The sequence below is a fragment of the Centrocercus urophasianus genome, unplaced genomic scaffold, assembly GCF_019232065.1.
Source record: "Centrocercus urophasianus isolate 14NV4802_14NV808 unplaced genomic scaffold, USGS_Curo_1.0 seq_10, whole genome shotgun sequence".
Taxonomy (NCBI): domain Eukaryota; kingdom Metazoa; phylum Chordata; class Aves; order Galliformes; family Phasianidae; genus Centrocercus; species Centrocercus urophasianus.
The window spans coordinates 72,648,219-72,674,874 of NW_024884142.1; the positions used below are offsets into that span (position 1 = coordinate 72,648,219).

General features: G+C 37.3%; 1 protein-coding gene and 1 long non-coding RNA gene across 2 annotated transcripts in view; both read left to right on the forward strand.

The window, feature by feature from the left end:
* Positions 1-392: 392 nt before the first annotated feature.
* On the forward strand, positions 393-10,343 carry LOC122157079. The gene is made up of 2 exons (XR_006167768.1): positions 393-3,255; positions 5,375-10,343. It is a non-coding gene; the product is annotated as an uncharacterized LOC122157079 (long non-coding RNA).
* Positions 10,344-16,294: 5,951 nt separating this feature from the next.
* The window catches only part of TTC27 (tetratricopeptide repeat domain 27), a 102,950-nt gene continuing 92,588 nt past the window's right edge, over positions 16,295-26,656 (forward strand). The window contains exons 1-3 of the mRNA XM_042812472.1: positions 16,295-16,425; positions 18,281-18,458; positions 22,359-22,488. Of these exons, the coding sequence (XP_042668406.1) occupies positions 16,338-16,425; positions 18,281-18,458; positions 22,359-22,488 (396 nt within the window). The 5' untranslated portion in view covers positions 16,295-16,337. The remainder of the gene's footprint in view (positions 16,426-18,280; positions 18,459-22,358; positions 22,489-26,656) is intronic.

Sequence of the window (26,656 nt, forward strand, 5' to 3'; positions counted from 1 at the left end):
TGGCCTCTCATAAAACACAGATAAAAATTTAAGTGTAGATTCAAAAACTGCAAAAAATCTGCATCTGATTTGACTGCATGCACAGAAATGTTTCAATAATGATGCAGAAACATGGAGAAAAACAGCATTTCATTCCCCACCCCTCTACCAAAAACAAATAGAAAAAAAAAAAATCGAACTGCACTTCATACTTCAACATAAATGTGACTATTTGCTGAGTCCTACGGCAGCATGGGAGAATAAATATACATATTGCCAGCATGGAAAATGAACAGCCTCAGATGAAACATTAAAAAAAGAAAAAAATCAAAGCTGTTACTCCCTATTTCTTTGCATCAGATCTCTCCAAGTCAAGCTTTGGAAGAAATTACTGATTTTGGTTTAGTTCCAACTATTTTTTTCTATTTGTCCTTTTTTTCATTTGAGTACCTACAGATGAAAAACTGTTTCAGGTAGGCTTAATCTCTACTCTTTACTGCAGCACTGGGTACACTCAATAATGACAACCCTGCTGCGTAGAGAACAGCAATTCTTTTCTTTCCACACATAGTTGATCTAGTGAGATGTGTGCTACAAGCCACACAGATTGCCTGCAAAGAAAGAAGCAAATCTCCTTTAAAAGAACTATTTCATATACAGATAATACAGAAAGCTGGATAACCCCCAGAGTTTTTCCAGCTCTTACAATGGTGACACAGACTCTAATGAGCTCTGTAATTGTAGCTCTCTCCTTCCCAGTCAGCTCCTTTAAAGCCAGCTTTTTGCAGAGAGGATTTGCACATCTTCTCTTATAAACTAGATATTTCAAAGAAACAAATACCATCGTCCAGCACACCTAATCTGGGTAAAAGAGAATTAACTAAATACAGATTTGTTCATTATTTGTTTATTTTCATGTTTAAATTATACTTCAGTACCTGACTGCAAAGGAGATGCTATTTTGTCATGGCAGTTCTTCTGGCAGCTTGTTAACCAAGATGGATATTTGGATGCCTTAATCATCCATTTCAACGTGACGCACGCTGGATAGCAATGTGAGACAGCATGAAATATTCTAACATATCACTGCTGCAGGAACAGGAGAGGTCCACTTTTCCTCACTTCAGAGCTGCACTCCTGCAGCTGAGCTGCCATTTCCAACCATTGCCATCATGGTGCCATCCAATCCAACAAGAAACTGTCTGTAAAAGAGAAACCTGTCAGGAACTGGAAGCTGCTAAGGGAAATGTTCCTCAGCATCAGAGCAATCCCCACAGAACGGGCAAGGCAATGTGGATGGAAGAATGGCAGGAGGGAAGGGCAGTGAGAGCTCCTATTTTCTGGTGCAGTTAGGTGTTTGACCAGCTCAGGTGCTCACACAGGTGCAGCATCAGCTCTTCCACCTTCCTAACTTTTAAACTGACACCGTAAATGGTAGTTTGCATCTCTGTAAAACGTAACAATAGTTTGTTTATGGATTTTAACAAATCTATTAGGTAATTTGAAATGAGTTTCTCAGTGTATTGAGTGTAATCTCTTCAGCAGTTACATTATTTATTTTTATTCAGCTTGATAAGTAGACTAATTTTAGATTCCTCTAAACATGCTCCAAAACATCTATTTGGATAAGATGTATCACTAACGTGCCCTTGCACCAGGAAAACCTTAGTACATAGTGCAGGAAAAACGAAACACCAAAACAATGCATCCATCATCAGTAGAGCGTTTCCTAAATACTCACAGGAAAGAAAGATAAAGATGCCTTTTTCCATGAGTCTGCATGCTGTCACGTGGTACAACAACAACCACAACAAAAATGACAACTCAGGGAAATAGAATCTTTTAAATCATTTTTTCTACCACTAAGAAAGACATGTACATCGTTCTTTGTATTTCTATAGTTGTATGTGTATGAGAGCCCACTGATCATGACAGAAAAGTAAAATCAAATAATTCTGCTTTGTTTTCATAGGGGTGACATGGTATCTTTCCTTCTGAGGTATTCTAGTATGCTGTGTCAATTTCTTGATGCTGATAATGGAGAAAGGAAAGGAAATCATTTCATGTGCAATATCTAGTATTCTGGATAATCTGTAGCTGCTCATCTATTCCAAGAAATCCTGGAGAATGCTCCCTTACTTGAGAATTACTCTAGTAGTCAGGACCTAGCTGGAATAACTCCCCTGAACTGAGTCTTTACTGCTGACTCTCAAGAGACACAACAAATCATCAGATCTGAAAAATAAGGATCTTCTAGAGAGCCCACTGGAGGGCCACAAAGACAGTTAGTGTACTGGAGCACCTCCTGTATGAAGAACAGCTGAGACCCCTGGCACTGTTCAGCCTGGAGAAGAGAAGGTTGAGGAGGGAATCTCATCACTGTTTGTAAATATCCAAAGTAGGGGAGTGAAGTGGGTGGACCAAGACACTGAAACAGTGGTGTGCAGCAATAGAACAAGGGATAATGGGCAAAAACTGGAACGGAATAAGTTCCATTCAAACAAGGAAGAAGTTTTTTCTTTACCGTCAGAATTACGGAGCACTGGAACAGGTTGCCTAGAGACACTGGGGAGTCCCTTCTCTGGATAGTCAAGACCTGTCCAGATGCCTTCCTGTGAGATCTACTGTACGAAACCTGATTTAGCAGTGGACTGGACTAGATGATGTCTATAGGTCCTTTCCAACCCCTACAATTCTACGATTCTGTTACTCAGACACATGAATTCCTCTTACTGATACATTTAAGACTAACTCAAGCGCTGTTCTCAAGTGCTGTTTCTCCATGTGACTTTATCAATTTATAGATTTTTCCGTTAACTTACTTCACTCTCACTGCAAGAAATATAACCAACTTTTCCAGAGTTTGCATTATTTTTTCCCTTGTATATTTTCCTTGCTCATTCAAGCGTAACTACTTTAAAAGTTCTCGTCTGTTAATGTGAAGGCCTTCACTTCAGACAATGTAAGTATTGTTTACTATCTACTTCATGCTATCTACTTCTTTTAGTTTCCACAGGATTTTCTTGGTTAATGGTAACAATTGCATTATTTTCTTTAAAACAGTACCCTAAATAAATCTTTTCCAATAGCATAGTGGAAATGCTAAGTCATGGCTTGAACCAGTGATGGAGCACCTGGGCTCCCCAGGTGCACGTAATGCCCCTGAATGACCAGAAGGGGTGGAGCCAGGATCCCTTCCCAGACCTCATTTAAGGGCTGGCAGTGGAGGCAAGAGTATTTTTCTGGAGACTCTTGTGTGCTTGAGGCCTTCTGAAGGTAAGCAGCTTCTTTCCTTTATTTCTGCGCCTTCTGCTTTTGTGGGTTTTTTTTTTGTTTTTTTTTTTTTTTTTTGTTTTTTTGGTTTTTTTGGTTTTTTTTGTGTGTGTGTGTGTGTGTGTGTGTGTTTGAGTGAATCGTCATTCACTGTGGCTTGGGACCTTGCTGCTCTGCTGTCACTGTTGCACTTCTCACTGCATTACAAATATATAAACTATTTTTCAAGCTCTTTGCCTCTCTTCTCCTCTGAAGAGAGGAATGTAACCTAGAATTCAGTAATTGGGAAACAATCATTCACTCCAAAGATATGCTAATGTGATGCTTAAATGATAGAGATGAAACTAACACAAAAATGAAGAAGGCGGTGTATTCTCATTTTGTATACTGCATTCAGTTCAAGACCAGACTGCAGATGACAACTCTGTATTGCTTTTACTTTAAGAAAACTGGGTTTTTATACTTCTTTACTCCTTGACATTGATAAAGGCAGTATATTTTTAACACTTGTACTGAGGCCCATTATCATGTAAACCTATTGCTAAAAGCTGACAAATTAAGCCTGTCAGCCCTGGGTGTATTAAACTCTTTCTAATTCCCTCAGCCTACTACATGCTGAAACCAATTGCAATTTTTTTTTTCTTAAGCTCCCAGCATTAACACAATTTCACATCTAGTGTATGCAGTATCTGCTAAAGCAAAATTTCTCCTTCCTCTGTTTCTGTCACCCAATGTCTGCACTGCGGAGCTGCTCTAACCAGTGCACTTATCTGCATGTTATCACCTGTGACTGGCACCTTATTTAAATTCTGAAATGGCTTGTAGATGTACTTGAATTATGAGGCTAAAATGATCTTTATTCCACCACAGTCATCTGCTTAAATGTTTCTGGATAAGGCTGGATGCGCATAGGGGTATATAGGGTGTGACTAGGCTTCATTTGGAAGGCTTTACTGTATTCCAGTGAAACAAAGTAAGCTTCAAAATAGAAAAGTAACTATTCTGCCTGGGTCAGTATCTTCTCCAGATGTTTAACCTCAACCATAAATACTGCCACAACTTATCAGGCTGTTCTTGTTGATACCTGGCTCTCTGCAAAAAATACTACACTTAATTATTATTTTTCTTGTCAGTAACAATAACATATCTATCAGACCTCCTAAATCTGTAAGAAGATACTAGAGCTCTTAGTATACATATATATAACTTGATGCATCCCAGTCCTTCACTCAGCTAATAACATCTACTTCTACTACTTATTTACCCTTTCTTCCCCAAACGCATTCATGCTACCTTTCACTCTGCATTATGGGCAAACTGAAAGATACTCCTTCCAGGCTTCTTCGCAATGCCACTCTTCTATACTTTCTCATCCATTTTTAGTACCCACTATACAGCTCCTGCAACATACTGGCTGTATGTAGATGGAAGATTTGTCATGACCTCCATTATTTACATGGCATTTAGATTCTTCAATTAAAAATAATAAAGTAAAATCAGACATGATTTAGCCATTTATATAGCTGGTTTATGAGAACACTTTCTCTGCCAACGTACTGCACTAGCCCTCCTCAGTATCTCTAGGTTCATCTTCTAAACATTCTATATTCCCATGTAAAACAACAAAAGAGTTTGTCAGGCTGTTTAGTGCACTAACAGGCCTTAACAACCCTGACCAGACTCAGCTGGGGCCTCCACACACATCTTTATCCATGAGCCCATGAGTTGCCACATTGGTCTCCATGCTGAAGAACCTGAGCTGACTTCCAGGCTTGACCTTGGACCTTCTGCACCACCATGAGCATGCAGGATGAACCTGACCACAACCCATACTTCTCCCAACTTTTTTTTTTTCTACTGCTTAAATGATAATTTGTACGAGTCTAACTTGCTCTTAAATCTCTCTTACTCTCTGCTAATAGAGAGGTTTCACTAAGATTGTACAAAGTGTCTCAGGAGAAATTAAAGAGATGTCCAAAGAATATCATGATCAATTTTGCAATCCAAGGATTCTGGCAGATCTAATTCAATGTAGAAAACATAAAAAAGCCTTCCCCTTTTTAACTCCTCTCTCTCATGCTTTCTCTCTGGCTGGTATTTTTTTTTTTTTTTTTTTTTTAAGAAACTTCTGTTCAAGACTGTGCTAGTACCTGAACCAAAGCAACATCCTCCATCTTGGAAACTTGAGCACATTGGTGGCAACAAGCAATACAGTGACAGACACACAAAATCTCTACAAAGCAAATAGCCCTCAATAGAAAGAGAAAAGGTTTACCAGAGTGAAACTAATTACTTATGACACACATCTAAGAGCTAAACATGTTTCAGCAGTGATGAAGACAACCACTATGAAGCAATAAACTTCAAAAACTGGATTTCTTGAGGATGTATTCCACCTGTTCATAACTAAATCCTAGTAAGTCTCTTACTCAGCATGCTGCCTGAAGACAGATGATGGCTGTCTAATTAAAGAAACACATGGAGAAACGTAAATGTGTCTTTAGAAATTTAGCTTCAAAAGATAATGATGTTAACTGACAGTACAATGCCCCAGTACGTACGAGGGTCAAACAAGTATGACAGCTTCCTTCTGGTATGAGCTGAGCCAATCATGTAACTCTAAAGCATTTAAGTAGAATGTTCTTAGATTCAAATAAATAAAGATAAAAAAGACTTAACATTTAAAACAAGAAAAGAGAGAAATAGATTAAATTACCACAGAAAGCTGAATGCAAATGGCTAGTGAGGGAATTTAAAATTATGTAAAACTTAAGGAAAAAAAAACCACAAAACATAGGATAAAAAAGTTTGCTAAAGAAACATTTTCCGAAAGAAACCAAAGAAAGCAAAGAAAAACTGTGGATCGTCTGAAACAAGTCTGACCCAAAGTTCCCTCTATTTAATGGACTCTACTAAGGGTGGAAAGACTTTCTTGACCTCATAGCAAATTCAAATGAATAATTCTAGGCATGCAGCAACAGGAACACGTACAGCAACATGTATTGTTATTCCACAATCCTAGGGCCAGACAAGTCACTGTGCGTAAGAATCCAATCTTCCTCATCCTTTCCTAGAAGACATCAGTATGAGTTAGAGTCATTAGTTCTATCTCAGAACTGAAATCTGGAGATTCTAGGCCATGCATTTTTATTGATAAAAATTATAACACTAATTGTGATACAGAACTAAAGGTGAACTGTGACAGTGACTTGTATCACCAGTCAAAGCAGAATTTAACCTAGAAATACACAATACTATGGCAGTGGAAAACTAGTAATAAATTTAAGTGCAAAAAATCATATAATACAAAGAGAAATTAAGGGACACAAAAGCATTCTGGGAAAAGTAAAAAGTTTTCAAATTTATGTTATGCGAGTGAAGTTTTAAGGATTCTGGTGATAAAACTAAATCAGGAGTTTTGCAAACACAAGGATTAGCAAGATCGGGATTCCCACTGATTTTTACCTCAGCTGACCACAGAACTGAATTGGAGTTTCTCCTGCTCTTTACTTCATCTCTCCTGCACCCCAGGTTGTTCTCTCTTATATGATACCACAGAAGTTCTCATGCAGAACACAACTGTAGGCATCATCTTTTTCTCCTATCCCCATTTTCATAATATCACGAAAAGTGTAATGACCTTAGAGACAGGTTATGCCTGTAAGTTTTTCTGAACAAGGCCAGTAGGTTCTGAATATGCTAGATGGGGAGAGTCAACAAGACAAGACTGCATAAATACGTTTTCCTGAGAAATAAGGCTAGCAAGAACAGAAATGGGGATAGACTGTTTTTTTGTGCTCATTTATATTAGGTGAGCTGTTTATTTTCAAGCTTGTACAGGTCTGAGATGTTGGTATTATCCCATTATTGGGATTTCTTAATATGTTTTTATATATCATCATCCAATAAACAATAAGATCTATTTATTTAGGCAGTGAGTCTGAACACACTGTTATTAGTCCAAGTTTCTGGCAGGATCTTTTCCCCGAGGTTAAATGGCTCCTTTCCAAACTATACTTTGGCAGAGATTTTGGCTGTTCTTAGACTCATGGTGTTTCCCTCTTGTTGTATTCCTAAGTGATTACACAACAATAAAATCTTGACAACTAATGTTTTGAATTTCAGATAAATTATTTAAATAGTGATTATACCATTATGAAGTCATTTAAATTTTGCTCCTTTATACTGCATTATCAATCAACTAGTGTGTCAGAGATATCGAGGCTTTACATTGTCACAACAGATACTCTATAAATTCTGAGTGTGAAGGTTTCCTACAGTATGAGTGTATGTGTGTTATAATAGCTGTTCTTACCATAAATAATAGCTGAGATTATAGTAATTGCTTCAGGGTTTTTTTTTTAGTTTATTTGCAAAGGCTAGCATAATGTAATATCTAAAACCAGCTGAGCTGTCTCAGTACAAGCTGAGGCAAGACAAGCTGAAGTTTTATTTATAGTAACTTAATAGCAAATTCAAGAAGTAATTCTAGGTAACAAAGGCGATAAAGAATTGTATTTCAGTTCCATGGTTCCAAGGAAATTTGTTTAAATTAGCTGCTCTTCCCCCAGGTGCAACTGTGCAAGACTGAAGCAGTTAAAAGATACTGTGTTTGGAGGTCAAGCCTGAATATAGTTACAAACATTTAAAATTATTTCTGACTGTTCTAAATTAGAGACATACTACATACATAACTAATAAATATGAAGCTTGCCTGCTATTAGGCCTATGTACTTGAATACAGAGACAGAACAAGGGGTTTGGAATGCCTGAACTCTTAGTCATTAAAGTAAACAGGGGACGCATTCAAAACTCAGTTCATTTGTCAACCTGGCAGCAGCTGAAAGATTTCTGCATATGAAATACAGGATCATCTGGCTATCAAGAATGTTTAAGACCTTACCTATTGATCTCTTTCATCTGCTTAAATAATTCAAAATGTTAACATGCCTAAAAAATTCTGATTAAAGTTTTTGTGCATATAAACCTCAAAACAGTAAGGAGAAGATGATACTAATGCTACTAAACAAAATCAGCATCAGACATCCCAAATAACTGACTGAAAACCTGGAAAGAACAGAAATTTGACTGCTGGGGGAGATGTGGGGAAAGGGGAGGATGGAAAGAGGGAGGGAGAATTGTGTACATTTTATGCCTTTGTAGAGAAAGACTTCAAAGAAAAAACTATTGAAAAGTAAGAAACTAGAAAAAGATGGAAAAATTATTAATGATTCTAGTAGATGCTTAAAAACAAAAAGATCAATACAATATTATTTATGACTGCAAGCTAGGTATAACTTCTGTACCAAGGATTTACAGTCTCTGCAAAACTCAGGTTTTGTATACTAAATCTCTGAAGTAGATTCATAAAGTTGGAAACTGGAGGGCTTCACAAATACAATAATATATTAGTAATGTACTCTTTACAATTTACTTTTAATAGAAACATACATACATTTATAAGAATAAAGCTGCATCTAAAGCACATTCTAGTTTTGGGTCCCTTGCTAAGAGAAGAAGAGAGGAGAACTAACAAGAGAGATTTTACTTGAGGACGACTAAAGTAGTTACAGGTATATTGAGGAAGACTAAGGGAGTTAAAGACAAGGGGAAGCTGAGGGCACCATGCTTGTTATGCCTGCAAAAGAGAAGTAACTGCAGCCTTTCCCAATAACTAGAATAGAGTTATAGAAAATGTGGAACCAGACTCTTCTCTGAGGCTCATAACTAAAGAACAAGAAGCAATGTGATTCACAGATCCCTTCAAACTTATATTTGTCCATGGATGCATTTCATCTTGTCCAAAGTTTCAAAATTCATTAAATCACATAACTTGTTTGTCAAGCTACACAGAAGAGACTATCAGGAGAAGGATGCAGCTTTGAAGAGCTATTTGATAAACAAAACAAAAGATTTTTCTTACATCAGGAAAGCACGTGAAGTCATTCAATTTTACTGAAGCATGCTACTTTGAAAAAGAAGCAATTCTGCTGAGAGAAGCTGAAGATTACTTTAAAGTCTATGAAAATAAATAACAGCTAAATTTTGAAACAGTTGAAAAGGGGAAGAACAACTTATTGTTTATTTCTCATGTGTAATAGTATGTGATAAACTCTAAGTTTGATATAAGTACATTTTGATCCAAATAATTTTTCATTTAAGTCATTATTCTTGTATTTTTGTCTTTTGAGATTGTCCAGATCTGTTTCCATGGCCATGCAGAGAAACATAAATACTGATACTACTAAAGTTTACACCAACCTATATTGTTAAGCTAAGGAGGCAATTAATAGAAGATAAATACCTTATCTTACTTTTCTTTATTCATTTTTAAGAGAAAAAGATGAAAATCAAGTCACCAACACCTACTTCTGTTCTTTGATTAAAATCCAACAGCAAGGATGCTATCTTTATCCTATGCCTTTCCATCTTTTTTCAGTTCTAGCACTGAAATGTTACAGCTTGAAAATGAGATGTAAATAGAAATAGCAATTATTCTATGTCAAGAACAAAGAGATGACATTTAAGGAGAATCTGTTCACACCAGAAGCCAGACTAAATTAAGTCTTGACCTATACCACTGTGATGCTATCAGAATCTGGCTCCATGCCAGTAAGTCTTAATAATGCCTCAGCAATCTAAGCTGAGCTATAAATAAAATTAACTTACATATAGAAAAGAAGGAAAGCAACATACAGTTGTTAAAAACCATTTTAAGTTAACAGAAAAGTAATAAAACATTATTTTAGTAGATGAAGCAACTAGTGTAATCAAGACTGACTAATACAAAACTTTAATATACGCCACTAATAAAGAAGAGATTCCCAATCAAAGCTCTAATTCTACCTAGGCTTTTAAAGGTCACTCAGGTGTCATCTCCACAATGACTTGATTCATCTGGGGGTTGTGCCTGTGTGCAAAGTGGGAAGTGAGAGAATGATTATCTTGTTGTTCGTTCTGTCTGCCTTTTTTTTCTGAGAAACATTTAAGGGATGCTTTGAATCATTTGTCTTTTTATATAATAATAATATTATTTTTGAAATAATTTGAAAAAAAATCTGCAACTAGAATATAGAATTTTAGACAACATACTCTTATTATCAGGTCATCATCAGTTGAGAGATCTCGTCCCTAATTTCCTGACTACACCTTCAAAAGAGTAGACCAGGCACCTTACTCACAGAAGCCATTTGTACACCAGTAGAGCTTCAAACCTTATTTCATAGCCTCTAAATGTGACTGCAATCATTCAATACTGATACAGGTTCAGATTAAAACTCAAGAAAAGACATTACAAGGACTAAGCTTCATCAAGGCACAGTCAAAATTCTTACCTTCAGAAGACCACAAAAGCCTGAATGTTTATCTCTTACAGCAGCTTTTATGTATGAGAAAACCATTATGAACTCCCTAAGGTTTTTCATGTCTGTTTGTTGTGACTAAATACTGTCCTATCTTTTCTCATACAGTAGTTGATACAGAAAAGAGTAAAACTTGAGAAAGAAACCAGAGACAAATTCAAAATCACTGGTTAATGGAAGAAATAAACCTAAGAAATTGATGTAATCTTCTGGTTTTCTAACTCTGGCCACTGTCAGAAAACAAAAGAAAACAGGAACACACACACACAAATTAACAAAACAATCAAATAAAAAATTCTGTCCTGAAGTCTCAAGAAATCTGAATTTATCTCTGAACATTCAGATACCCTGTGATACCATGTTCATTTAATTTCGTAGAGAAAATTGTAGGCTATCACCCTTGATTTCTGTAGTAATATGCTACTACTTAAATGTAAAATTTAAATGCATTTTCACCTCTCCAAAAAGCTCTTATTGAAAGAAAAAACTCGTAAATAGATTCTAAGAAGGATTATTTGCCAGTAAGGAAAAAGCTAGCTATACTGTTTTACAAAGTGTAACTGAACTAGAGGTTGAAATGAGAGCATGCAGCATGGGAATTGGCCCTCAGCCTCACATTTAATGACAACTCTTGAGGAAAACTTGCATCACTTAACTTAAGCCTCAATTTTCTTGATAAGAAAAGGTAATGCGTTGGTTCATGAAGTTTTAAAAAAAGAATTCTGTACAAGAAGATCTGAGAATTGTTATTATCAAGACATAGATAATAGCAGAGACCCAACAGATATTCCCTTGAAATTCTAAGAAAGAATGTTTTATTCAGGAGAGTACTATCACTGTGTTTCTTTGGCCTAATCTCTTCTCATCTTGTGCAAGCTTTTCAATTTCAGAAGCAAATTGTATAGGACTTTTGTCAGAGATGAACAGTCATGTGCTCCTAGCCTGAGCGTGTTGACAAGAATTTGGCAGTTATACTAAAATATACCTGAAAAGTCCTTGTGAAAAATGCAATGAGTGACAATTCTAATGACTTAGTAGAAGAACAGATCACCTACTGTGTCACCAAGGTTACAGAAGATGATAAGAGTGTACTTGTGAGGGGAGGGTACGGGGGATCAAAATTTCTGGACAAAAGGATGTTTTGTTTTCCCCCTTCATTCCCTCCACCCACATAGATTTGGAAGTCTGCCCTAAAAACTCAGTGTCTCATCTATAACCAAAGAGGCCAGAAGAACATACGGTTAGTGAAACATCTACTCTCCAAGTGCCATTCCTTGCTTCACTCTTTCTAGGACTGATCTACAAAGGAGGAAAAGCAATGGAAGTATATCATTTCATCCTTGGTAGGATAGTTCTGAGTTGGGTGAAACTGACTGGGAAGAATTCATGTCACTAGTTGATTATCTAATTTTAGAAATGCTTTTCTTTCAGTGGCTGCTCACTTACTTGCTTTGTAAAGATGAGTATCTTCATTGTGAAGGGCTTAGGCGTTAAGCACGTGAAAGTAAGTTGTACGCAAACTGTAAATTTGAAACTGGTGCATGTTCTGTCCTCTTGTGTATTCATGGGGGAGGGACTTCAGTTCTGTCAAAACTCCTAGGGAGTCTACAGAGGATTTTATATTCCTTTTCCATTTGGAGGAGTAAGCACTTGCTTCTAATACAGAAATAAATGACACACTACAACTGAAGAAACAAAAACTTCAGTGGCAGAAAAAAAGCAGAAACGCACAAAGTGAAATTGCTAATAGGGAGATAGATACAGCAGTTCTTTCCCAGCAGGGATGTCACTGTGCAATGAGAATGAGTCACCATGATGTAGCTCTGTGATTCAGACAATTCAAAGCCACTTTGGGATGTCAGGCCACCAACATATTTTTTGCTTTGTGTGAATCCACAAAAAAGCAGAAAGTATTCTCCAGGTCTTAATAGGCTTCCATGTGTCTAATAACTTTCTGATTAGGGTTTTTTTTCCTTCCTCCCCCCCCCAAATTCATTACATCAACTGTGTATCTATTTTAGCCAACACCTGATTCTTAGTAAAGCATCCATATTTGTTTCAGGCCACTTTTTATCAGTAAAGCTACAGGTACTGCTTCGCCAATATAACCTCAGGCAATTCAGACAAAATTCCTAAAATCAAGACACAAGACTATATAGGAACAAAACAACAAAAAACTAAGCAAAAAAACCCCTTGTTTAGCCATTTGCCTTTAATCATTTTTTCATTTAACATGAAAAATTCAACATCTTCCTCCAAAACGCAAAATAATTATAAAGCAACTGCTTTGACAAGAGGACAGGTTGAGGGCGACACAAATGTACAACAGTGCAGGAGGAATGAAAAAATGTTGAGGGCATCACAGGTACTGCTACTACACAGAAAATTTATAAGATGTGAAGAATCCTTAGGTCACTTTGAGGGACTGTAAACAAAAGGGTCAGTTTCCTCCAGCTCCTTGGAAGTCTGTTCAGAACATGCCAGCATTGTCAGAATTTCTCCTTCAGGCAGCCAGGGGAAACAAAAGGCTTAGCAAAAACAGTCATGAAAGACAGGGAAATGAGTCATCCTACTTCTGTTAATGATCACATAAATCTTTCACTGTGTCACTTTACAAATATATAGTAAACATTGACAGGCATTTTGAAGAAGGTTTTCAAAGAGAATGTACACCTTGCTTTCATTCCTCCTGGGAGAGATAGCAAAAGAAGCTGGTACTTTCAAAGATTTAGGGAGAGAGTAACTGAGGAGAATATGAAAATTTATTTAATGCAAATTTTAGGCTGCTAGAGGCCAGTTGGAACTAGTGGTATTTTAACTATGAATCCTCCCTCCACTTCCCTCCACAACAATGTGGTCATTTATTTTGCTAAAACCTTCTTATTTGCAACTTCTAACATTTGCAGTCAATTTCCCTGCCTCAGGGTAACATTTTGCCATTAATGTTCAAGAAGTTATTTTGAAGAATATTTTGAACATTTAGCTGATGTCTTTTGGGGGCTGCTGATCTTTCAACAAGCTTGAAGTGCATTTCTGACACTGTAACGTCAAATTAGATGTTACCAGGCGTTATAAAATAATTGGTTACTGAGAAGTAACTTAGCTGAACTAATCAAGCCAAAGAAAAGCTAATTGAATTCCCCAATACAAACTTTGCAGCTTCTCTCCTTTCAGCACACATTGAACACCTTCCTAAACATTGCAGAACAGTGGCTAGATAATCTTACAAGTTTTCATCCTGCTATACGAAGTGTCTTTTCTTCTTGGCAATAGCAACTCCCTCCTCACCTCTGTGGACAGAAATGAACTGCTCTCCAAAAATGGCACACAACACAGCTGCATTCTTCTTCACCAACACCAGAGACGTGGCATATTGAATTGAGGATGAATTATAAATTCATGTAATAGCAATTTTTACAAAAAGTAGCTTGTTGTTAAAAACATAATAATAAATGTCTATCTGATAATAAGAACTCTAGACTTACCAAATCTTTTTTCCCCACCCACGGGTAATGGCTTTGAGTGACCAGGTAGTATTTTGTTGTCCACAAGAGATAATCTGTTTCAAAATTCTTTAGAAGAGAATCCTGCAACAGAAGATGAGCATTTTATCAACACAATAACACAGACAATTTGCAACTTGACTTTAAATGTTCTACTTCAGATAACACAGACAACACAACACATCATACTATTTTCCCTCAGTCTTGGAAAAGATATTCACTGATAGATACATAGATAGATAGATAGATAGATAGGTAGGTAGGTAGGTAGACACTACATGCATATATACACTCACTTCAAGTCATTTAGGGAAATAAGTTTAAGCAGCAGATTTCAGTAAGGCTGTGACAAAATAGCAACAAATAAACTTCCAAATTCCAATGAATGTACTGATTCCTGCTGGTGCTACTCCTGCCTATTTACCTGTTACAGCTTCTGGGTGCCTCCCAAAACTGAACTGTGTGGGAAAAAATTAAATTAAAAAAAAAAAAAAAAAAAAAAAAAAAAGACCAAATTGAGTATGAGGAATACATTTTTGTTTAAAGAAATTGTTTACACACTATTTGTTGCCAGAAAAAGAAAAACAAACAAACAGAGGATGTTGTTTTACTCTTTAATTAAACCTCTCTTTAGAATTCATCCACTTCATTTTGGAAAATCTGCACATTTAATGAAGACCGACTATGTGGAAGTTTCTTTTAGCAGAAGTTAGTTAAACACAAAGAAATAGCCTAATTCCTGACTACTGTATTTTTAATGCAGAATCATAGTCAGAAATACACAGAAAGAACTGCACAGTAACCACGCAGTTAGGAGCAGTTGAATTTTCTACATTCACCCTTAAAAAAAGTTGTCAACCGACTGAATTGTAGAATGAAGCTGTGATAAGACACAGCACACAAAACAACATATGAAGATATCATATTTTGACTAATGGGTCCCACTGCGGCAGTAAAACCTCACGTGTGATATCATATACAAATCAGCTGCCAAATGGAAATCAGTGCTCAGATTACCTCTGTATTGCTACAGATACTAAGAGAAAGCAGGCAACATTTTGATTTCAGACAGTTATTTTTTTAATGGTCACGTTCATAAAATGAGCTTAATGAATGTCATGATCTTTTCTAACATAGTACATGGAAACCTAATTCTTTGCTATATTTTACTAATTTCTGTAGTCTGCTACTCCCTCTATTAACTACACAAATATGTTTTTATTTTTTCTGTGAAAACTGATATTAACTGGGGAGTTCCAGATCAGAAAATAAGTTGAAATTTTTATTTAACCACATTTTGCTTTTGCTAATCTGTTCTTATTTTGGGCTGACCTGGTGTGGAGCCAGGAGCTGGACACTGTGGGTCACTTCCAACGAGGAATATTCTATCATTCTACGAAATCTGATGACATTTGAAACTAGAAGTTTCAAATAAATAAGTAAGTAAGCTGTACTAGGTCCTTCTCAAGTTCTAATTGTTAAGATAGGATTTTTTTTTTTTTAAAGGACCCCCACCTCACCACAGCCTTCCTTGAGGCAGCTGTAGAGAGCTCTCTCTGAGCCCCCTCTTCAGACTGAACAATCCTAATTCCCTCCCTCAGCCACTGCCCACAAGACTTGGCCTCCAGACCCCTCACAGCTTCGTTGCCCTTCTATGGACACTAGAGTCCCAGTGCCTTTCTTGCACTGGAGGGGGGTGGGGGGCAGAACTGAACACAGCGCTGGAGGTGCAGCAATTAAGTCCCTATTCTCACCTGCGCAGCTAACACAGTAATACTGTTAATTGTACTCTCGGACCTCAACACTCAGTGCAAAGGCGTCCTGAGAGAACTCGCAACACGAAGCCCGGCACAAGGTAGCGCCCGGGGCCGGACAGCGCGAGGGCGCAGCGCCTCCAGGGGGTGGGGCGCCGTGAGGGGGCGGGGCTCAGAGCTCCAGCTCCTCCTCCTCCTCCCCCCCGCCCCTCCTCATGTGCGCTCGTGTCCCCATCCTTTCCCGCCCGCCGCGCGCACGCGCCACCTCGCGCTCTCTCGTTCCTCGCGCGGCCGGGTGCCTGGACCCTGAGACCGTGCCGCGCCTGCGCCTTGCGTCCTCCCGGCGTGCTCGGCGGGAGTGTCATGGCGGCTTCCTGCGGCCGCTTCCCGCACATGGGCTGAGGGGACGCCGGCAGAGCGGGGCCGTTGGCGCGAGTGAGGCGGAGCGCGGAGAGCGCGGCAGCGCTATGCTGGCCCTCGAGCGCTCCCTGCTGCGGGGCTTCCTCAGCGCGGCGGAGTCTCAGAAATGGAAGCAGGGCGAAATCTCGGCGACAGGTGAGGGGTGGGACGAGCCGAAGCCGCGGTGGCGGCTCTCCGCTCCGAGAGCGGCCCTGTCCGGGCTGGGGAGGTCCTTTACCTCATCAGCCCAGAGGAGAGGAGGCGGCCGGGCCCTCTGCTGTGTGTCCCTCTGCCTCGGCTGGCGCTGCGGTTGCTGTCGCTCCCGCTGTGGCCATGGGCTATCGGCGTCGGTGCTCCGGGATTCCTTGTCGTGGTGCTTTCCTCGGCTTTCACGCGCCGTGAAGTCGCTGTGGAGAAAGCGTGACGTGAGCTAGCCCTTCAGTATGCTTATTGCTCGGGGGTGCTTCAGGAAGCAACGTAAAGTATGTTTTGGTCATCGCTGAGGTGGGCCCTACCTGAAATTTGGTTGGAGCCAGATGGGCGTTAAGGTTCCTCCTAACGAATCCTGTGCTTCTCTGAGGTCAAGGACCTTGGATTTGAGTGCTGTCGTGTATTAGAAGTTAAACAGTGAACTAATTTTACGTGCTTACGGACAGTTATGTTGGAGTCCTACTTGAAGGAAGACCCTCAATATTCTTCATTAGTGTCCTAAGATCCCATGGTTATTATACAAAATGCCCATCTGGGCAGCTGTAAACAAATATAAATAAGTCATCTTCTTTTTTGTGTGGAAGAAATTCTCCCTAAAGCCCAAAAGGCATACATGGGAGGTTTTCCTGTTATTTACGCTCTCTGCGATGGTATCGTGTCAGTAGGGCTCCAACAGCATAACTATTATTTTGTGTATGCACTTCCACGCACTGCTTAAAGGATTTGCAACTCATTTGCTGCGGAGGATTTCTCGCATTGGATGGCTGATCACTGTTGCAAAGAACGAAATTAGACTGTGGTCAGCAGCATGGTCTATAGAGATAAGGAATGGATGTTTATCATTCTTTTCTGCCAAATCATCACTGCTACTGAAGTTCTGCACTCAGTCTTCAGATACATCCAGTGTTAGTAGTGTAGTTTTTGTTGGTTGAGCTTGGCACTGGTGTTTGGTTCTCTCCCTTGCATGGCTGTAACTTGTGTGGGTGTATACCTGTGCTAGTATTAAATCAACTGGCTTTTGTACTAGTATTAGGGTAGCTATGGTAACACTGAATGCACAGGAGCTGCAGTCCCCAGGTGGAATTGTGAATTAATTGCAAGTTAATATTAAGACACACATCCTGTGCAGTTCTCTGCATTTCCTCAGGTACACCATTATCAGTATCTGCATTAGCTAGTTTAAAACTAGTTGGTACATCTACATGAGCTGCACTTGGGGTGTTGACAGGTACTGATAATACTAACCACCTAAAAAGAAAAACTGTAGACTGAAAAGAAAAAAGACTGTAAAAAGAAAAGAAAGACTGTAATTTATGTTGTTTTACACAGGCATTCATTGAAATCTAAGTATTGGCCTATTGTGTATTGTAATTTCCCTAAAATGGCCCTCAAGTCATTAGAATTCACTGTCTTGTCTGTAGAACATGACTATGATAAAGTAATGTAAAAGTGAGGAAGAAAACCTTGTGAAAATTATGTTCTTCAATATCTTTAATGTACGTGTAAGACCACTAACATCTTTGCACTGAGATTTCTGTGCAAGTTTCGTGCTTTAATTCACCTGTTTGTGTTTCATTGTAACATTAGTACAAGTTCTGTAAAATTTGATTTGCTGGTGACTGCTGCTGTTCTTCTGTTTCAGTGCAACTGCACTTATCCTGCATCTTGCAATGTAAATGAGGATTTATTATTTGGAAGGGGAGATGAATATGTTTTGGTTGGAGTATCTCTTATAAAATGGAATTGTTTCCAAATTAACGCTGTTTTTTTGTTTTTTTTTTTTAATTTTCTTTTTTTCCAGAAAGTGGATCAGTATTGCAGTTGATATTTGATGGGAAATATGAGGCAATATTTTCAAATTCAACTATCCAGAATGTTTTCAGTGCATCTTCTGTGGCAGAGGAGGACATTGAAGGTTACTTGGAGAAGCAGATTCTAATGTACCTGGATGGTTCTATGGAGGCTGATAACGTGGAAAGGTGAAAATGATTATTTACTATATGGAAGATGAGTAGAGGCAATATTTCATTCTACAAAGGGTATTTTTTTAATTTTGTAACATGGGACACAGGGCCTCCAAAGTAGAAAACAGATTTCTCAGGTTGTTCCCACGCCTTCCTGTTGCGTTTGTTGGTTATCGTTGTTTCTGGATACTGTTTTGATAAGAGTTTGTTGAAAATACTGGCCTTATTTGTGGTGACCACCTCTGAAGCTGCAGGCATAAAGACTTAAATATACGTTTGGTGGTTTTACTGTACTTTTATTATTAACGGTTTTCTCTCCGAAATGCGTTGTGACATTAATGTGAATAATTGAAGTACCGAGCAATGTTACTATAAAAGCAATGTCTACCTTCTCAAGTCTGATTTACAGTAAGGTTGTTCTGATCTTGATATAAAATGAGGCCATGAAGATAACTGGCCTGTGTTTGTGGATTAATTATTTACTTCATAAGACTCTAAGACAGTTTTACTCAATACACTGTTTTATTATTTTATTATTACTGTGTATAATAATTCTTGCTTTTAGTGAATCTGACTTTAGTGTTTACAGTTCTCAAAGTAAATAGCAACTAAGCTAAAATCTAGGGATAGTAGAAGCAGAAATTAAGGAGAGTAGAAGCAGAAAGCTGTACATATACATAGCTATGTGTATTCGAAAGATGAGTGTAGGAACTAGTTTTAGCTCAAGGTAAGAGTGTGTGAGGGTAAAAAGGAAGTAAACGTGGCTCAATAGATTACCTTCTTATTTCAATATAAGTGCTTGTGTTTTGGTGTGAGAGGCATGAGAATGCAAGTTTTTGCTAAAATGCCAGAAAGAAACTGATAGTTGGCACCTCTAAAATGCTGAGCTGAGATCTGTTAGTGCCAAAAGATTATCTGCTGGTGTTGTTATGTATCATATGATGTGCTGGACTGTTCAGACTGTTTTCTGATCTGGGAGTGCATAGGGATTGTTCCTGTGCATTTTGTCTCTAGGTGGCTTTTCTCCTTTTTCTTACTTTGTCGTGCTCTTGGTGTGAAATACTGCCTGTAGTTTAGATAGTGACGTAGTCTGAACAGTTTTCAGCATTGTTGCCTTCTGTCTTCTTGGAGTATTTTACTCTGAATTATTCAACAATTAAAGAAAAATCTTTGGGGGCTTGAAACAGACCAAGTATGTGAACTCAATCCTAATATTGATCATTGATTGAAATGTGTTGCTGACTGTGAAAGAGTTAGCTTTTATGAATAGTTCAGCTTTTTAACGATGGTCATGTTCTGTATTACGCATTCAGTCAGCTCACACGCATCCTATCACAGTGATGTGTCATCTTCTGTTCTCCTTGTGAGTTTTTACTGGCCTGTATTCCATTTTTGTCTGCTGCTGTCCTCCTACAGACAGCAAAGCAGTTTGTTCCTTGGTTGCTCATTCTCCAATACTTTGGTATTACAGTTTTCCTTGTTCCTCTTTGCCTGAAGATAAGGAGGCAGAACTGTGTTCAACCTTTAAGAAAAAAGAGTTTGTTAGATTTTTATTCAAAACTAAAAAGCTGTACTCTTCAAAATTGTGCCATTGTATATTAGGGAAAAAAAAAATTAAGTTAATCCTAACAGAAAAATGTCTACTAGAAGACAGATCACTTCTTATTTAAGATGTAGGCCCTGCTTGTAGCACTTATATCTGTCTGATGATTGTGGAAGACTTTCTGTGTTAAATGTGTTACATAGATGTTTTTCTGATCCCTGCTACTGCTTTGTAGTAGGAATTAAAGCAAGTTTTGCACACTGTTGACCTTTTATTGTCTATGGTAAAAATGCTTTATTTGTTTATTTGGGGGTGTTATTATTTTTTTCTTATTGAATGATTCAAAGGAAGTTCTAGCTTGGATAATTCAGTGAGACTTTGGCTTTCTTGTGACTTCTGGTAGATCGGTCTTACTTCAAATACATGTTGTGTTTTTTTTGGTTTTTTTTTGTTGAACTGAAAGCTGTAATTCTGGAGATTAAAAAAACTCAGTGGGAGCTGAATTCAGTCGGAAACAGAAAGTTGGATGATGCTAACCTTATTCTTTTAACACAATACGAATACTGTACAAAGTATGGTTTTACAATAGTGTGAGAAGAATTCTTAAGAGGTTCTTTTTCTGAAGCTAAAAGGGAGATGCTTGAGGGCAAAACATCTGAAAATTAAAATCTAGAATGTAATTTGTTTGGAAATAGCCTGTGTACTTTTCCACTTGGAAATCCATGGTTTTGTAAGGCAAGTACTTAACAGTATTTCAAAGCTTGCTGCAACTTTTTCTATTCTGCTTTCATCCTTCCTCTGCCCCAGATGTTTTTTCAGTGTGGTGGTTGGAATGGCTTAAAAATGAAGTCTCCAAGTATTCTTTTACAATTAACTTAGGAAAAAGAATAGTGGTTGGTTTCGCTTGTTATTTTTTTTTAAATTTCTGATACATCTACTGTGTGACTGGTGGTGCTCTGCAGCATTCCTTCGTAGGGTTCTCTTTAACACTCTCCTCCATGACTTGTTTTGATTTCCCAGCTTGTATTTTTGATGCTTCACTTGGGGCAACTGATGGTTGTTAACTGTAAAATATGTACTGAAAAATAAAAGTGAAGAAATTCTTGCTGCTTCTGCAACTTGCTTTATGCATTTGAATTCAAAGAATGACTGTTCAGTGACTGTGATTTTTGACTTCTTTAATTTTTGGCTTCAAGTTTATTTAAAAAAAAAAAAAATAATAACCTCAATCTGTAATGTAATTTTATCTAAAGCATAGTCTGGCTATTCATATTTCTCACTTTTTTATTTGTAAATTCTAGCATTATGCAAATAGAGCATGTATATTTGAAAATATATTGCATTTTTATTCTGAATTTGAGCAGTTGTGGGTACAGCAGGTATGTTACAGTGGTATATATGTAAGCATCTTACTTTACATCATGGATCTGACTTAATCTAAAGTGTTTAAAAAAAAAAAAGCTTAGAGAAATGATGAGCAAAATGGATGGATATAGCCCTAGAACTAAGGAAATAGAAGAAAAAGATGAAACTATGTAGGTCACCATAATAAATGGGACACTGGCAGCAGCATCTCTGTTGCTTTACAGGTAGCACAGAAGAGCTGTTTTCAGGCAGTATTTTTGGAGGTAAGCATTTGCAGTTCTGTGTCTTTCTTCCCTGCCTTCTGCAGACAGTATAGGGTGTTTCTTACTGTGGTTGCATAAAGAGGTAATATCGTGATGGTGTTAGCAGAGTATAGTCTTGTAAATAAGAAAAATTTGCCATACTCAATTGCAGGACTGCAACACTCTCGTAATTCCATTTTTTGAATAAAATGTTATGATTGAAAAGCAAAGGCACGATTGAGATGACATTTGCTGCTACGTTATACAAATCGGCTCTAGAATGATGCTTCTGAACTTTTTTGGTGCTCATTTTGTTCTTTTGTTCTTACAGAGAACAAAATCAAAGAGCTGTGTCAAAGAAACAATACAAATGCTGTTTTGGAATGTATGCTAACACTGTATCTGTTCTCTGAAAATGTTGAGGCTTAGATGTTAAATAAGAAAACACAACAGTGCATTAGGCAAATATGTGAGAATCTTTGGCCTATGCTTATCTTCTACTGATACCTGATAGTTAGATACAGCTGTAAATTTTAAAACATACAAACTATGTTTGCAAATTGTTTCTCATTTCTTGGAGCAAATGTGTTTCCAAACCTTTTAGTTCCCTGTGAGTATTTTAAATACTACATCAATTACATTTTCCTAACAATAGAGTAATTTTTAAGGCTTTAAACTTTTGAATTAGTGGAGAATGAATCAGATCTTGTAATCTTAATTACAAATCTGATCTATTGCTAAGTGTTTCTCTTATTTATATTACAGGCAGCGGCTGATGTTTCTACTCGGCGTGGGCAGTTTGCAGCTCTTCGTTCAAAGCAATTGGACTGGGCCTCCTGTTCACTTACAGCTGCAGGACTTTTTACCATCTGCATTGTTACAGAAATGTCTTGAGGTATACTTGAATTTTAATAAGCTGTTCTTCTACAATGACTTCTATTCATGAATAACCCAGAGAAGGCACATTAACGAGGTGCAGGGCTAGAACAAATTGCCTTCGTTGCTGATCATGCTGGCTGCCATCACATCATCAACTATATGGTTTCTTAAATATATACTAAATATACCGAAAGTACTTACAGGATTGGTCTGCTTCAGTGTTAGAGATTTCCTGCTGGAAATCTCCTATCCTTTTGGATAGGAAATACTTTTATTCTAGAGTAGTATTTCTTGAAGGACTTCAGCATCCAATAAGCTTTATATTTAGGAATGCGTCTTTAGCTGGATCAGAGAGATAATGATAAATGGCTTAGAAATGTTCCTGCCTTAGAGTAAGGTAGGCTTTCTTGAGATTTCGGTATTAGTATCCTGACCAAATGAGTTGCTTTTGTTTAAGTAACTCAGATAGAGCTTTTAGAAGGGAAGAATATAGGTGGTGAAGCAGAAGATTGTCAATTTTATTTACTTTGAAATCTTTTTACACAAATAATACTAGTTTATGTGTGTTTCTCATGGCAGTACTGTACTGACTCCTGTATCTGTGGTTCAGCATAGCTTCTCAAGCATTATTTTTCCCCTTGAATTAAAGCTGTGGTAAGATACTGACTACTGCAGCACGTCAGGGAAGCACATGCACTATTCTCTGCTAACGCTAAAGCTGCATGAGATTTTGAGTTTAGAATTTGACTGTGAATAAGGCATAAGCCATGAGCAATGTAATTGCTGTAAATTGTGGAGCAAGGGGAAGTTTGACAAGTATGTAAGCAAGTTCACTTAAAACCTTTGGGTTTGTGTTGCATTATTGTGGTATGTTTTTGCAGGAATTCCATAGCTGGTGAAGTCTTCCTCTAGCTTCCTTTGCAAAGCTGTATTTCTAAATTACTTAATTCAGATACAGTATCTATTGCATTTTCTTTAGCATAGTTATCTATCTGTGTTATATTTCAGGAATGGCATGGTGTGTGTGTGTATAGGTGTATAGGCTTATTTTTTGCTTTGTTTTTGATACTATTAAGTCAAATGTGGTCTTCTAATGGTTAAATAAGAAAGAACAGTGGAAATCGAGGCTACTAAACCTTTGAAAGTAAGAAATGAGTTAGTAGGAAACGTGAGAGGGAAAAGTGTTCAGTCTTTCTTTACAGTTAAAAATAAGAAATACAAACTCATTTCTTCCATTCTCTTTGGTTTTAATCTTTAAGATTATGTATTATAAACATAATATCATAGTCCAGTTAGCTTAGTATTATGCTTATCTATTGAAGAATGCTTACACTTTCTATTAGTGTGTACCTACAGGCTGCAGTCGAACACAGAGGTTGCAGCCTATGATGGTAGTCATAGAATGGCTATCATCAACAGTGTCTATACCTGTAAAACACAATGTTCTTAACTTCTATCGGCCATCCTGTTTATTGTCTGTGTTAATAGACAAATGGGATGCATTTTCTGCTAAATAGAGGGAATAAAAGTTTCCAGCTTAGTTACAGCGGTGAATGCAGCGCATTGACAGGTGTTTGCTTTTGTGGTGTTCATATTCCAGAAACTAAATCAGTAGTAAAAGAAAATGGATGTGAGTATACTTGGTTTCTAAGGAGTGCTGAATATATATTGAAGAGACTTCAATATTGCTGGAAGCTTCAGCTGTTTATTAGCTTTATGTGTATTACAGCTATGTATAGCATCTTTTTCTGGGAAGTTAAGGTTGTTTTTTTCCAAGAGTTCAAGACAGTTATGTGCTAAAATATAATATCCACTTCTTTAAGTGTGTTGTTTCACACACTTTTATATGCTTTGAATTATCTTTCTGTATATACTTTTCAATAATTGTTAGTATATAAACACTTTATAAAAATGAGCATCTCAACAAACTGACATTTTCATGCTCCTTTTAATCCAGCATTTTCTCTCTTGCATTCACAGGTATTCAGGAATAGTGTATCAAAATATAGCTCTAGCTTTCTTTCTCTCTGCTAGTATAATCTTTCATAGTGTGTTGTCAGTGCTGGAACTATTTCTTTTTTAACAGGCCTTCAATTTTTCAAGTTTTCAGACTGAAATGATCTTCTCATGTCAAGGCTTAAAAAAAAAAAAAGTCACATTTCTCTTAGTCTGCTGTAGGTAGTGTTACTGACTTTGAACCTTGAACTTTGAACCAGTGTCTCATTTATTTCAGGAATATTTTCAAAACTTACTTTCAGAATACTTTATTGAATTCATCTTAAATTTATGTCTTTCAGGCTATGTTACTGCTGTCACTTCTGTCCCTTGAAAGTTTATCCTCTGAGTCAGTGGCACAGTTTCATTTTTGCTCCCAGACAACTGTTGAATGCATCTCTGATTTTATTTTCTTATTAGTACATTAAGACTGCATTAGATTAATTAATTTCAATGAAGAACAAATCATGAAACAGTCTATTTTAGATAAGTTGCTGGTGGGGCCTCTTGTTTATTGTCCATGAACAGTACTCATGAATACGTGCGTGTTATTTCCCATCCTCCAAATAGACGCCAGACTTCTCTGAATTATGTTTAAATGCATGTACTTCATTAGGATTTATTTTTAGGTCACAGACTCATTAAGGTTGGAGAGGACCTCTAAGGTTATCTAGTTCAACCATCCACTACCACCAAATCCTGCAGAACTAGCTTGTGCTTTTTGTTTGCGAGTCCTCCATAAAACCGAGTACTTTCTAAATAGAAAAACACCTGGTGTTTTTGGTTTTTTCATTTTTCTAAAATATCTTCAGGACTTTACCACACCAATTGAAAATTCTCTCTGATTCATCCTGGAGTATTTTTTGTATTTTTCATAGTAATTGACTTAAGTTAGATTTAAAGAAGAAAAAAAAAAAAAGGTAAAACAGACTTTCAGTTCTGCCTTTGAATTTGCAGGGATTGAAGTAAAACATTGTTACCGAGCTTTAATAATAAGCGGGATTGGCTCCTTGTGTCTTTAAGGATTGTCACTGTCTGTCTGCATGTAAAGAAATGAAAGGTACAGAATTGTTTAGATTGCAGCATGTTTATCTTGCTTTGTCTTTCAGAGATACAGAGCATTAACTGATAAAATTGAATTCAGTATATTCAGTTGATGAACTGGACAAAACATTAGTAAGATTAAAAATGTTAGGCTGTTGTGAGTTTTGAGCTGCTTTTGTTTTTTATTCTCTGATTTTTGTATACACAAGCAGGATACATTTGATAACAGAAACTCCATTTGGAAGAAGATCTGAATGTGTAAATGGGTAGCACATGTAAATAGCTTAGGAATTTTCCAAATAGATATATGAACAGCTCTTGCTGGCCTTTTTTAGCTTCCAGGTTGGTTTCAAATAATGAGTTTTGAAATTTGAGTAAATCTTTTTCTTTATGCTTGTATTAATGCTGCTTTTATGCATGATTTGATTCTTTTACTGAAAGGAATTAAACTGCTACCAGATTTCTGTAGATACAAACAGTTGTGAAAAATACCAGTGAAATACGTGCCACTACTGTCTCAAATCTAGTATGATTCCTTACCCTTGCCAGCCCAAATTGTTGGAAGTTTCTTTTGATCTAGACCTGTGTGCTTGGCTTGGCTTCTTTTAGCATGAGCTAGCCATACTGAAGAGAACTGGAACTGAAGTTGACTGTTGTGCGGCTTGAATACCAGGCCCTAACATGATGAAGGTTCTGAAGATTTTAATTTTTTATTTTTTTAAATTTCTTTTTTTTTAGAATTTCTTCCTCTTCTGGGCTATATGAGATGGGATGGTAAAAGCTAAATGAGGAGATAAAATCTTGTGAGTGAAGGTGGTCTGCTAAAATAGCCTACAGTTTGGCCCTGCGTTACATTGCTTATACGTATGTAATGTAGCTACTTGGAAAATACTTCTTTAGTTAACAGGGGAGCAAAAGTAGGCCTTACAGGCAATGCAAGCAAGAACACTGGTAATCAATTACTTCCACTTGAAGATTTGTTTATGCTTGTTTACCTTTGTTTTCTTCAATATGTACCTTAGCTCTGCATTGCCTACCTGTTGCTGGTTGGGCTCATCGAGAGGCAGCCTAAATAAAGTAATTGTAGTTTTTTATTGCAAGTTTGCTTAAGGAAGGAAAGACTCAACCATCTAATTGAGGTCTGA